The 14,991-nt window shown below is 41.3% G+C and overlaps 1 protein-coding gene across 1 annotated transcript in view; it reads left to right on the forward strand.

The window, feature by feature from the left end:
• Positions 1-14,991, forward strand: part of NDRG1 (N-myc downstream regulated 1) — an 82,150-nt gene that overhangs the window by 31,563 nt on the left and 35,596 nt on the right. Inside the window, exon 4 of the mRNA XM_036761906.1 lies at positions 13,429-13,534. Coding sequence (XP_036617801.1) covers positions 13,429-13,534 — 106 coding nt within the window. The remainder of the gene's footprint in view (positions 1-13,428; positions 13,535-14,991) is intronic.

Here is a 14,991-nt window from a genome sequence, read left to right on the forward strand (position 1 = left end):
GGCTTTACAATTATCTCATTTCATCCTCCCAACAACTCTGGGAGGGGTTATTTTTACCCCCATTTTACAGATGAGGAAACTGAGGCAGAATAGGTCACACAGCTAGTAAGTGTGGGAAATAGAGTTTTAAGCTTAGGTCTCTAAACACTGAACCCAGTATTCCTTTCCACTATAATGCCATATAGACTCTCTGGACACTTCTAAGTTTTTCCATGGTTCATCTCTAAAACAAAAAGGAATTAACAGATAGTTAGAAGGATGCACCTCTCACTTACGGCAATTCCTCTCTTCCCCTGGCCCCCTTCCCAGAACAAAAAAAAAAGCTCTACATTATTTTATCCTTCCTTATCAAATACAGTATCCAGAAACTGCACTAAGCCTTTTGGGACACTGTAGGCCAGAGCTCTTCTCAGGCTCTCCTTAATAATGAGATTAGCATGATACAGTGGGTAGGGCATAGCCCTGGGAGTCTAAAAGAGTTTTGTTTTGGAATTAGGCAGGGCTCTAGGTCTTCTAAGCCTGTCATCTTATTTTTACAGTTGAAGCCTGATCAGTGATGTGCCTTAGAGTCATAAAATTCAGTAACAGTGGAGCTGGTACCAAGGCTCAGACCTCCTAAACCTAAGCTGTACGCCTGGCACATACCCTGGCCAAGTTGCTTTCCCTCTGTGGTTCCAATTCCCTATTAAATTGTCCTGTCTCTCTTAAAGGGTCTTGTCTCCATTAGACCTCACAGTGGAAGTGGAAGGTGCTTTGACAGAAATAATGTTTTTGATTTGTCTTCCCCAGAAGAATCTTTCCTTTTAGAAGGTCGACTTGGAGACTAAAGATCGCAGAACTTCTGAAATCATGGACTCTTAGGGCCCAGATGGGCCTGGAGAGGTTATTTAGTTTATACACCCCCGTTTTTCCTCATCATGCAGAAGCACACAGGAATGCAAGTTACAGTTGAGGCCGCTCTGTTTTCAAGTCTTTTATTCGATCAGTCGTAACTATGATAATTATAATACCTAGCATTCCTATAGCACTCTGCAGAGCGCTTTACAGATATTTTATCCTCACAACAACCCTGGGTTATTACTGCTTTTATTTTTCACATGAGGAAACTGAGGCATCCAGGTTAAGTGACCTGCCATGGGTCACACGTGGTTCAGATTTGAACTCCAGTTTTAATGACTCCAGGTCAAGTGCCCTATCATCTGCTGTGTTGCACCTAGCTCTCCATATTATGTAAAAATATTTATGTAAACCCTTTAAGACTTTCCCCAAACTTACTTTACATATTATCTTGTCTAACCCTATGTCATTATTTCCATCACAATTAGAAAGTGGTAGTATTTGAACTTGCAGACCTAAAGTCCAGTCCCCTGTACCAAAACCTGTTGTTTCATCATTATAGGAATTCCCTTCAAAACAGATCTCAAGACCTTGTGTCTTCATAAATAGAACAATGGCATTGCTATAGCAAAAAAAAAATAATTTTAGGGTGGCCAGTGTAGCTAGCCTAGTTCTTAGACAATAAATATACATCTTTTCCCTACCTGTGTATAATATACATATATATACACCGACATTTACATATATATACATGTGTGTAAATATATGCATGTAATTTTATTTTTAGTTTTCAACATTCATTTCCATATGATTTTGAGTTTTTAATTTTCTCCCCCTCCCCAAGATGGCATGCATTCCGATATAGGCTCTACTTACACAATCATATTAAACATATTTTCACATTAGTCATGATGTAAAGGAGGATTAGAGCTAATGGGAGGAACCACTTGAAAGAAGAAACAAAACAACAAAAGTAAAGGAAAGCAAATACTATGCTTCCATCTCCATTCAGACTTCAGAGATCTTTCTCTGGATGTAGATGGCGTTTTCCATTGTGAGTCTTTTGGAGTTGCCTTAGATCCTTGAACTGCTGAGAAGAGCTAAGTCTGTCAAAGTCGGTCATCGTGCACTGTGGCTGTTACTGTATACCGTGTTCTCCTGGTTCTGCTCATTTCATTCAGCATCAGTTCATAAGTATTCCCAGGTTTTTCTGAAGTTTGCCTGCTCATCCTTTCTTACAGCACAATAGTATTCCATTATATTAGTATTACATTACATGTATATACCACCACTTGTTCAGCCGTTCCCAAATTAATGGAATTTCCAGTTCTTTGCCACCACAAAAAGAGCTGCTGTAGATTTTTTTGTGCATGTGGGTCCCTTTCCCATTTTTATGATCCTTTTTGGGATACAGCCCTAGAAGTGGTATTGCTGGGTCAAAGGGTATGCATGTTTTTATAGCCCTTTGGGCATAGTTCCATATTACTCTCCAGAATGTTTGGATCCGTTCACAACGCCACCAGCAATATATTAGTGTTCCAAATTTCGCACATCTTCTCCAGCATTTATCATTTTCCTGTCTTATGATGTTAGCCAATCTGATATCCCTTCCTCTTTTAATTTAGTGTCTTCTCTCTTTTATCCTTCGTATCCTATATATGGCTTATTTTTGCATTATTATCATTATTTTCCTTTTTCTCTTTTGCATTAGATTGTGAGCCCCTTGAGGGCAGGGGCTGTCTGTTGCCTCTTTTGTATCCCCAGTGCCTAGTACTGAGTAGGCATTTGATAAATTTTGGTTGCCTGACTGAGCCTGTGAGTAGGGTCTGTACTCAAAGCCTTTTAGGCCTGGCTAGTAGGGCCTTGCAGAGCTCATGCCCCACTAACATAGCCTTTGAGAGTCCAGAGTTACCTGCATGAGGCACTGGACAAGACATTTTAGCAGAAGGTGCCCAACATAAAGTCTTCTGCCCATAATGGGCACTTTAATAAGTGTTTGTTGGTTTATGTTAAAAATGAGTCAGTCTCCACATAGGATGGTGAAGTCAGGGGAAGTACCTCCAAAGGGGATGCTTTCAAAGTCAGGGAAATATGGAATCTCAGGTGTGGATTTTGTCAAAGCCCAGGTGCTTAGGCTACTGCAGTTACATGGGGAGATAATTAATGGATTAGACTATGGATTGTCAGTCTTTTTTTTGTGACTTGGACCTGACCTGCTGGAGCCTTCAGAGACCTCTATTCAGGACAGTATTTGGTGCCCACATTTATAGTTGAAGGAAATGGTAAATTTTGTTAGGAGTTAGTGAAAATAAAGATTCTTTTCCATCCAACTTCAGACCCTCTAGAAATCTAACCATGAATTGGTCTGCAGACCCCAGGTTAAAAAATCTCTGGCGTTAGAGTTATAGAATAGTGCTTGGGATATAATATTCAATTTAAAAAGCATTTCCCAAGTGCCTACTGTGGACACAACCATGTGTTAAGCATTGAGGATACAAAAGCCAATCGAAGGTCCCTGCATTCAGAAGCTTCTGAGGATGATCAAGGTGCTCAGTAAATATTTGAATGAGTAATGAGCACATAGCCTGGTAGCTGCGCAGGGGAGGTGTGAGAAATAGTCTTGTTGTGGGATATGCTGATATTTGTGGGTTCCCTTAGTAATGGGTATGAGAGAGTCAGTTACATCCTTGGAGCCCATTGTTCCCTGCCCCTCCTTCCTCCCATGTTCAGCATCCAGCTTGACTCCAGGGATCACGTGGAGCATCAGTCAGGAAATAGGATGCTGTCAAAGGAAGGGAGGACTTAATTTAGGAGATTGCTTGGAGCTTACCAGATCATTTCACCTTCAGGGAAGGTTTGTTAAAAGGACAAGTTGTCGACCTGATCAGACCTTAGAAGTCAAAATTGGATAGGTGCTGTGATCCCGTTTGTGGGTAGACCCTTCACCTTTGCAGACTGCAACTTTATTTGCATTTTACAAATGAGGAAACTGAGGCAGACAGGTATTGACTTGCTCAGAGTCCCACAACTAGTAAGTGTTTGAGGCAGGATTTGAACTTAGGTCTTGGTGACTCCAGGACCAGTGCTCAGTACGCTGAGCCATCCAGTTGCCTGATGATCCAAGTAATGCACGAGGGTCCTACCTTTGGTTCTTTGCCGTAAAAGGGTTGTTTCTCATTCTCACTACACCACCTCTTTTCCATTCATATGTAGCCTTGATAGTCTCACACTTCTACTGCACTCTTAATCTTTGGTAATAAGTGGCAGCCCACTTAGACTCAAGACTTTTCCATTTCCCTTCAGTTTACTTGTAATTTTGTAATTCTACCACTGTATTCTTCCATGGAATCTTGGAATCTCCTGATCTCTTAAAGAATCAGAATGGTATTTGAAAATTTGGACAGGGCTGGCCTGAGGCTGACCTTTCCACTGTCCATAAAAAACATAAGAAACTGAATAGGGTAATTATTACAAGGAGACATTTATCCCTAAACCTTGAAAACAAACTGTTGGTGCTTCTAACTGAATAATTGTTGACTAAATACAAGCCATCCTGATCTCTTCATAAAAAGATCATCTTGACTTGTCCCTTCTATGAACCTTTTAAAAGAGCACATATTTAATTAAAATTTGATCACAGACTTTTCTGTCTGGCCTGCTTCACATTATTTCAAGCTCTAGCCTTCACTTTCATGAATAAAATCTTGGAACCTCTGTGGACTAAACAAAATAATGCTTTTGTCATCCTCTGATGTGTCTTTGTGGCATGGAGGTGATCCTGGGTTGTCAGTACAAATGGAGCACAATGTCTTCCAGGACTTCCAAGGCTGGAAAGGCCTAGTGCTTGGACCCAGTAATGGCTTGGGTATCATATGAGGCCAGCCTACGAGAACTCCATCACCAACTTGGTTTCTGAATCATTTTGGGTCCATAAATTTTGAAGATCCATCTGTCTACAAAGCTGGAAGAGGGGCTGCTTTCCTGTCAAGGGAGTAACCACAATGATGAAATTGCGTAGGCCTGAAGTATTTAATTAGATTAATTCTTTCCAAGAAGAAAAAGTCAGCTCTGGCTTCTGTGCAGTGTCTGGTTGTGGGACATCCTGGAACTGTTGACATCTTAGAAGAAGACCAGGAAAGAGATATGATCAAAAGTTACTTTTTCATCCCTTTTGTTGCTTGATTTACTGCCTGGATAACTCCGGCAAGCCACTTCTTTGGTTAGGGTTGACATTTCCTGACTATCAAATGAGGAATTGAACTAAGAAATTTCTAATGTTGTTTGTTCCTGACATAAAGGCACTCAACAATTGATTCCTAAAACCTCCTACGGAATTGTTCAGTTGTGTCTCATGTTTCTTGGGTTGCCATTTCCTTTTCCAGTTCATTTTATGGATGAGGAAACTGAGGCAAATAGAGTTAAGTGACTTGCCCAAGGTCACACAGCTAGGAAGTGTTTAAGGCTGGATTTGAACCCGGGAAAAGGAGTCTTTCTGACTCTCTAAGCCTGGCATGCTAATACACTTGCCCACCCTTCCTAAAAGATATTGCCAAGCTAAGACAGTGGGTTTAATTTAAATATGATGAAGCTAACAGAGACTTACACTTGATGTTGCCTAGTTAGAGAGCGTTTTCTGTGACTTGCCTAAAAATTTGAACTTGCATCCAGTTCTCCTGACTACTTGGCAACCAGTCTGTTCATTGTTTCATTAAAATAATATTTATCATGTGGTATGAAGACTACCACCCTGATGCCTTGGGATGGCATGGAGGTAAGCTTGGGTTCTTGAGACTAGTAGAGCTCTTCCAAGCTGGGAAGGCATTGGATTTGGGTGTAATGATGGATTCTTTGTGTGTCATCTGGGTACCAGACTAGCTGAGTTTGGAGAGGCTTATTGCAAGAGGTTGGTCAACAGTGATGAAATTTTAATGACAGGTCAGAAATCCTTTCTACTAGTGCTTGGACCCAGTAATGGCTTGGGCATCATATGAGGCCAGCCTAAGAGAACCTCATAACCAATTTGGTTTTCGAATTTGGGGTCCATAACTTTTGAAGACCCATCTGGAATGGGAGAGTTGGGGTGTCTGTGATATCTTGATTGGCAGTAGAGGGGATGTGCTCTGTGTTGTGAACTGTGTTCATGGGGTTGAAGGGATGTGATCTGTTTTGGCAGGGATATTGCCCACACAAATGAAATTAAACACAAATCATAGAAATATCAGATCATATAGACCTTGTTTTTGTTGTTTAGTCATTTCAGTTGTTTTCTGACTCTTGGTGACCCCATTTGGGGTTTTCTTGGCAGAGATACTGGAGTGGTTTGCCATTTTCTTCTACAGTTCCTTTTACAGATGAGGAAACTGAGGCAATCATTGTTAAATGACTTACCCAGGGTCACACAGCTAGGAAGCATCTGAGGCCAGATTTGAACTCACAAAGATGGGTCTTCCTGACTCCAGGCCCAGTGTTCTATCCACTGTGCCATGTAGCTGCCCTAGAAGGGATCTTACAGATCCATTAATAAAGGATAAGTTTGTACGAGTAGGACAGGTGTAGAAGGTTGAATGTACAGTAGCCCCATGAAATAATCCTTTGTGTGTTTACCAAATAATTCCCACAAAAAAACTACTTTCCTATGGTTTATTGGCTTCTAAAAATGTAAGACAAGGATTTTGGGGTCCAGGTTGGTTGGGTCCTAGTTAATCCATTTTCCCACTATCTTTTTTTTTAAGAAGGTGAATAAAATTTTATTAAATTTTTTTTAGTATTTAATTTATTTTCAGTTTTCAACATTCATTTCTATAAATTTTAAATTCTCTCCCCCTCCCTCCCCAAGATGGCTTGCAATCCAGTATGTGCGCTACGCGTACTTTCCTGTTAAACACATTTTCACGTTAGTCATGTTGCATAGAAGAATTATAACAAATGGGAGAAACCATGGGAAAGAAAATAAAACAAAAGAGAAAAGAGTGCTTCACTCTGCATTCTGACTTCTTAGGTCTTTGGATGTCCCACTATACTTTCAATCCGCTATTCTTCTAAACTGTGATTAGTTTTGGTGTTTGCCAAGACTGGGATGGGGAGAGGGAAAGGAGATGAGATGGCTTTTTATCCTATGTGTTGAACACGATCACATTCTTTGAGTTTTCCCGGTTGTCCTGCAGTCCCGGGAGTGGAAAGGGGACTGTGGGCAGAGCTTATCTGAACTAGCATCAGCTGTCCTAGAAAAGAGCTCTCTCTGCTGTCAAGGCCAACAAATCAAGTCAACAAACATGTATTAAGGGCTTACTGTGTGCCAGGTACTATGCTAAGTTCTGGGAATACAAATAGATAGTTGGTCCCTACCCTCAAGGAGCTTACATTCTAACAGGAAAAGACAGCACATAGAAGGAACTAAAAATTCCGGGAGAGAGTACTCTTGGGGCGTGGTAGAGAAAGACTGGAGAGAAGTGAAGATGTGCTGGCCTGGGTGTCCACCTTAAGGTGGAAGTTTGGGGAAGAACCACAGACAGGAGGAGGCAGCTACAAGAGGTGGTACTTGGGCATCATAAAGTCCAGGCAGGAGTCCAGCCTTTTTGGAAGTCAAAGGGATCCTTCAGTTGTCTGGCATCAAGATTGGTTCTAACAATTCCTTCTCAGTGAGTGGACTTTGTCCAAGTACCCCCCAGGTGTAGGTGTGCATTGGTTATAGAAGAGAGAGACCCCATGCTTTTGTTGGGGGACTGAGTAAATAAATAAGCAAGCACTGTGGAGGAGAGGGTGATTTAGAATCTTTTTGGATGAGTGTGAAATTTTTTTAAGTTTTCTTTTTGGGATTTATTTTGAAAAAGGGGATTTTTGCTCTGGGCCTCATTCCTCATTCCACATCCTCCCTCCTCCCTAACCCCAACCCCCACACAAACATAATAATACAGCCAATGTTTTCAAGTGCTCCATTCAACCACAGACTATGTGGGGTTTTTGTGGCTGGTTTTCCTAAGGGGCCATTAGGGCTGTGGGGCCATGGGGTGAGATGACAGAAAAGGAAATTCCATCTTTATTTCTCAGCCACCCTCACAGTAGCCTGGATGCAGACATGCCTCCTGGCCAGAGAAAGGCAGCTGGTTTGGGAATTGACTGGACGGATGTGTGAGGTTAAGGTCAGCTGGAGTTTGGGAAGCATCCCTGTCAGAGGGCCTGGTGCAGATAGTTTTGGGGAAAAAGGCAGAAGAACTTCATGGGGGCTGGAATGGATTCTTTTGACCACTTGGTTTGTATGTGTTTTCCTTTGGAAGGTTGGGGGTGGGAGTTTGTGTTGGTTGTTAGGACTCCTATATATGTGGATAGGGTTGTTTTTAGTTTTTATACCTATATGGTTAGGAGCTGCAAAGGATTTTAATTTCTTTTATCTGTTGTGAGGTTTTGTGATAATGGATGTGAGGATACCACAAAAAGTTTACTTCTCACAGCAAAGAACCACAGGATATAAGAGTAAGAAAGAACCCCTGAGGCCATTTCAAACAACTAGTACCTAAATAAAGAACCTCTCTACAAAATTCCTAGGCCACTCAAACACCTAGTAGTGGGGAACTAACTATGTCATACCAAGGTGGTTGTCATTCAGCATTCTGTGGACATTTATTAGGTCTGTAATGTGCATGAGACCATTGTCCTAAGCACCAGGTCCTTCCCTGTCCACATAGAACTCTGTGTTTAATTGAAAGGACAAGACAGTATAAACACATGATTCTAAGACAAAATAAATACCAAAAAATTATTTTTAGTATTATTTTATTCACCCCCCATTACATGTCAAGACAATTTTTATCATTTGTCTTTACAAGATAGCGAGTTCCAAATTTTTTTTCCTTCCCCCCCCCCCCCCCGCTTCCTAAAATGGCAGGCAATTTGATGTAAGTTATACATGTGCTATCATGTAAAAATTTCCATATTAGTCACAATTGTGAAAGAAGAAAAAGATCAAAAAGAAAAAAAAATAAGAAAGAATAAAGTTAAAAAAAAAAAAAGCTTTGATCTGCATTCTGAGTCCGGCAGTTCTTTATTTGGATGTGGATATTATTTGTGAGTCCTTTGTACTTATCTTGGATCTTTATGTTGCTGATAAGAGCTGAGTCATTCAGAGTTGATCATTACCATGTTGCTGATACTGTGTACAGTGTTTTCCTGGTTCTGCTCATTTCACTTTGCATCAGTTCTTACAAGTCTTTCCAGGTTTTTCTGAAGTCTGCCTGTTCATTTCTTATTGCACAATAATAATCTATTACATTCATATACCGCAGCTTGTTCAGCCATTCCCCAATTGATGGGCATCCCCTCACTTTACAATATTTTGCCACCACAAAAAGGGCTAATGTAAATATTTTTGCATATGTAGGTCCTTTTCCTTTTTTTATGATCTCTTTGGGATACTGATGTAGTAGTCGTATTGCTGGTGCACAATTTGATTGCCCTTTGGGCATAGTTCCAAATTGCTCTCCAGAATGGTTGGGTCAGTTCACAACTCTACCAGCAATGCATTAGTGTTTCAATTTCCCCACATCCTCTCGAATATTTATCATTTTTCTTTTTTGTCATATTAGCCAATCTGATAGGTGTCAGGTAGTACCTTAGAGTGGTTTTAATTTTCATTTCTCTGATGAAAAGTGGTTTAGAGACACTTGCTGTAAGTATTGTTTCCCAGCTTTCTGCTTTCCTTCTGATCTATATTTTGTTTGTACAAAAGCTTTTTAATTTAATATAATCAAAATGATCTATTTTACGTTTCATAATGCTCTCTGTCTCTTGTTTGGTCATGAATTCTTCCCTTCTCCATAGATCTGACAGGTAGACTATTCTTTGCTCTTCTAATTTGCTTATGGTGTCACCCTTTATGTCTTTATGTCATGGACCCATTTTGACTTTTATTTTGGTGTTTGGTGTGTGATGTTGGTCTGTACGTAGTTTGTGTCTTATTGTTTACCAATTTTCTCAGCGATTTTGTCAGATAGTTTTTATCCCAATCTATTCCTCTGATCCACCACTCTATTTCTTAGCCAGTACCAGATAGTTTTGATGATTACTGCTTTATAATATAGTTTGAGATCTGGTATCATTGCTAGGTTACCTTTCTTTGTATTTTTTTTTTCATTAATTCTCTTGATAGTCTTGACCAGTTGTTCTTCCAGATGAATTTTGTAATTTTTTTCTAGCTCTATAAAACATTTCTTTTTGTAGTTTGATTGGTATGGCACTAAATAACTAAATTAACTTAAAAGGTAGAATTGTCATTTTTATTATTTTGGCTCGACCTGCCCATGAACAATTGAGATTTTTCCTATTGTTAGATTTAACTTTATTTGTGTGAAAAATGTGTTGTAATTATGTTCATATAGTTCTTTGGTTTGTCTTGGGAGGTAGACTCACAAGTATTTTATACTATTCATAATTATTTTAAATGGAATTTCTCTTTATCTCTTGCTGCTGTGCTTTATTGGGCGTATAAAGAAATGCTGATGATTTATGTGATATATTTATTTATATATCCTACAACTTTGCTAAAGTTGTTAATTATTTCAAGTAGTTTTTAGTTGATTCTCTAGGATTCTCTATGTATACCATCCTATCACCTGCAAAGAGCGATAGTTTTCTTTCCTCATTGCCTATTCTGATTCCTTTTTTTTTCTTATTGCTAATAGTTAACATTTCTAGTACGATACTGAATAATAGTGGTGATAATGGCCATCCTTCTTCACCGTGATCTTATTGGGAAGGCTTCTAGCTTATTCCCATTACAGGTAATGCTTGCTGTTGATTTTAGACTGCTTATCATTTTGAGGAATGCTCCATATTCCTATGTGCTCTAGTATTTTTAATAGGAATTTTGTCGAAAGCTTTTTCAGCATCTGCTGAGATAATCATATGATTTCTCTTGGTTTTGTTATTGATATGGTCAGTTATGTTGATAGTTTTCCTAATATTGAACCAACCCTGCACTCCTGGTATAAATCTCACCTGGTTATATTGTATAATCCTTGTCATTTATTGCTGTAATCACCTTGCTAGTATTTTGTTCAAAATTTTTACATCAGTGTTCATTAGAGAAAGTGGTCTATAATTTTCACTCCCTCTGTTTTAGGCTTTCCTGGTTTAGGTTATCAGCACCATATTTGCATCAGAAGGAGTTTGGTAGGACTCTGCCTATTTTTCCAAATAGTTTACGTAGTATTGGAATTAATTATTCCTTAAATGTTTGATAGAATTCACTTGTGAACCCATCTGATCCTGGAGATTTTTTCTTAGAGAGTTCATTAATGGCTTGTTCAATATCTTTTTCTGAGATGGATTTATTTAGGCATTCTATTTTCTGATCTGTTAATCTAAGTGATTTATATTTCATAAATATTCATCAATTTCACTCAGTGTCAGATTGGTTGGCATATAATTGAACAAAATATTTCCTAATGACTGCTTTAATTCCTTCTTCATTGGTGGTGATTTCACCCTTTTCATTTTTATAGTGGATATTTGATTTTCTTCTACAAATTAACCAATGGCTTAGCTATCAAAAAGAAATTCTAAAGCAAAATAAACACATTAGTGAGATCCTCTAGTCTGTCATCCCCATTGTAAAGGTAAAGAGATTAAGCCATTTTGGTTCTTCTTACAGAGGTTGGAGCTGTGCCCTCCAGAGTTAAAAGTCCCCTCATGTTTGGCTTTCTGTTCTGTTTTTGGATAGAGACATACACATCTGCGGGAGGGAGGGTTCTGGTGAGTCAGGAGATAATGGAGAATATCATGATCCAACACTGGGCCATTGTGCTAGCATCTGGCTCAGAACCATGGCAAGGGGATGCTGGGCCTAGCCTAGAAATCTGCAGCATGGGTTGGGTGACTGGTCCAAAGGGGCTGCCTGGGCATCTATCATGCCAGCTCCTTCCCTCCAAGTGACCTCCAATTTACTCTACATATCCTGTATTGTCATAGACTTGTTGTCACCCCCATTCCAGTGTAAGCTCCTTGAGGGCAGGGCCATATTTTTGCCTGTCTTTGTATCCTCAGTGCTCAGTACAGTGGCTAGCAGGTAGTCAGTACATGATAGAAGCTGCTATTGATGATGATGCTGCATAGGGGGAAGAGGAAGGACTTATTTTCATAAAACATGGGTTCTAGTCCCCAGCACAGCATGGATTTGGAATCAGAGGTTTTAGGCTCACAGTCTAGCCATTCAGTTTTTTGGGACTTTCGAGTGACTCATTCAGTAAGCATTTATTAAGTGCCAGGAATTGTCCTGGGTGCTGGCACGTAGAGATAAAAATGAAAGGTTTTGCCTTCAGGGAGCTCCTGTTCTACCAAGGGAAGCTACACACACATAAATATACAGTATACCAAATGCAGACTGTTCTCACTTTATGTAAATGGACCATTCCTCAGACCACTGCATAAAGGGAGTTTTAACCTAATGTGAATTTGACCCCCTGGACGTGAAGAAGGGAGGTATACACCTGTTTAGGAAAGTAACTGTCACTTTATACAAGGACACACGGGGGCCAGGGACGGACAAGCTCAGGCAGGAGGAAGAATAGCCATTGGGGGGACTGGCCAGAACTGAGAAGAAGGACATGTAGTGGATGGACACATGGGGGCCAGACACGGACACAGGAGAGAATGGGTGATACTTGGGGGCCAGGGACAAACTTGAGGTGCCCAAGCATGGACGGCAAAAGATAGATACACAGGTGGGTTGGTGGAGCAGGGCAGAGGTCTCCTTTCTCTGGAGTCAAGTCTCCAGATCTGGGGCAGTGGCACATTCTTGGGGAGTCTGTTCTGCTTTCACTTGGAGGGATCTTTCTGGGGGTTTTTCTTTTAAGCTTTTTTCTTGGGAGGGGTGGTAGTGGGGGGAGTTTGCAGAGTGCCAAGCTGAGAGGCAGGAGCAGAGGGAGTACTGTACAGAAAAGTTAACAAAGGCTTTTTTTGGAACGTGAATTTTTTTCAGAACTCTTTACAATCTGCATAATGTGAATTTATGTAAAGTGAGAACTATCTATAAATAAAGAGTTTGGGTCTGAAAAAAGGCAAAGAAGACCTCGTGTATGAAAAGTGGTGCTCGAATTGAGCTTTGAGGGAAACTAAGGATCCCAGAGAGAGTAAATTCACCTCTGTGGGCCTCTGTGTCCTTGTCTGTAAAGTGAGGGAGCTTGACTAGATGACCACTAAGATCTCTTCCAGCTCTAGACATAAAATCTTATGGTCATGGTAAGACTCAAGGAAGGTGCTGAGATGAAGCCCTGGCCTGGCAACTCGCCTGGTATCTGTAGAATGCCTCTAGAAGGACAGTGGGTGAATCTTTTTAAGATACACATCATTGATCACAATTGTTGTCCTTTTGCGCAAGGCTGAGAGAAAGCTGCCTCTTTTGGTCAGAGAATAAATCCCTGCTCATTCCTCATGATGGACTTGAGTTTAGCTGTAGCATAGGTGAAGAAGGTGGAGGTAATTGTAGGGCTCAACCAGCCCAGAGATAGGATCCCCAGCAGCCAAAACCCTGGTCCAGGAGGAACGGGAGACACGGGAGCTCTCGGTGAAAAGTATTTTTCTGTGTTCTTCTTTCCACAGGAGCAGGACATTGAGACTTTACACGGCTCGGTCCACGTCACCGTATGTGGAACCCCAAAAGGGAACCGTCCTGTCATCCTCACGTATCATGATATTGGCATGAACCGTAAGTAGCCCAGCCAATCTCTTGGAGATCCAGGAAAGATGTTAGGCTGCACTGAGAGAGAGCTATTGTCCCAAGTTACAGAGGGGATGGGCTCCATGTAGGCTGCCCTGGCAGGAGCACATAAGCATGCTGTAACAGGAATGTCAGTGTGATGTGGGGAGATGGGGGGATGCATTTGGATTTGGAGTCCAGTACCAGATTAAAGTAAATAGCTCATGCTGTTTGCTGCCTCTGTTGCCTTGGGCCTAACAAATCCTTTTATTAAGGGGATTTGTTCTGTGAAGTTTGGACTCAGTCAGAGGGCCCTGCTTGAGGACCTAGAGGGCCACATATAGCCGTGAGAGGGCCACATATAGCCGTGAGGCCGTAGGTTCCCCACCCCCTGGCCCAGGCACTTAACTGAGAATTTCCATTTTCTCATCTGTTAAATGAGCAGAGTGGCCTAACCATCCCTGTGGCTCATTCTGGCTCTAAACCCTGTTACCCTGTTGAATGTTGTGTTCCTCTCTGGGCACCAATTTTCTGGAAGGACACTGATAAACTAGAGAGGATCCAGAGGAGGAAGTAGCGAGGTGGCACAGTGGGTAGAGTGTTGGGCCTAGAGTCGGGAAGACCTTATTTCAAATACAGCCTCACTGACTAGCTGTGTGACTCTGAACAAGTCACTTCCCCCTGCCTCAGTTTCCTCATCTGTAAAATGAGCTGGAGAAGGAAATGGCAAACCACTCCACTATCTTTGCCATGTAAACCTGAAATGGGGTCATGAAAGGTTGGACACAAGTGGAAAAAATGACTGAAGAAGAGTACCAACGTCACCAGAAGGCAGCTATCATTTCAATGTCAGAAAATCTGGAGGAGGGCAATCAGAACAGTGAAAGGCCTGGAGATCCTGTCATGAGAACCAGTAGGAGGAACTAAGGTTATCTAGTCCAGGAAAGAGGAGGCAGAGTAAGCCTGACAGCTGTTTTTGAGTCTTTTTAAAGGGCTGTTTTGAGGAAGAAAGATTGACCCTTGTTGCTTTTAGCCCCAGAACTTGGAGCGGTGGGTGCAGAGTTGCAAAGAGGCAGGTTTTTGGCTTGACACCAAGACCAAGGTTCTTCTAACCAGTGCTGTCCCAAGTGGGCTGCCTCCGAAGGTGTGGATTCCCCATCCCAGAGGTCTTCCGAGTAGTTGGTATGACCCTTGGTCAAGGGTCTCATAGAGGGGGTTTCATGTTCATGTATGGGATGGATTGGATGATCTCCCAGGGCCCTTCCAGCAGTGTGGGATTCTGTGATTCTGAGAATCAGAGGGTTCTCTCATTTTGGTGCATCCCTCCCCAGGGAGGAGAGAGCAGTAAGAGGAAGTAGTCCCACTGTATTCTCCTCAGAGCCTTCTTTCTCAATCTGATCTTCTTAGAATAGCAGGGCTACGCATGGCGTGGCTTAGAGTTCCTGGTATTCTGTATTGAACTGTCC

The sequence above is a fragment of the Trichosurus vulpecula genome, chromosome 1 (genome assembly GCF_011100635.1).
Source record: "Trichosurus vulpecula isolate mTriVul1 chromosome 1, mTriVul1.pri, whole genome shotgun sequence".
Taxonomy (NCBI): domain Eukaryota; kingdom Metazoa; phylum Chordata; class Mammalia; order Diprotodontia; family Phalangeridae; genus Trichosurus; species Trichosurus vulpecula.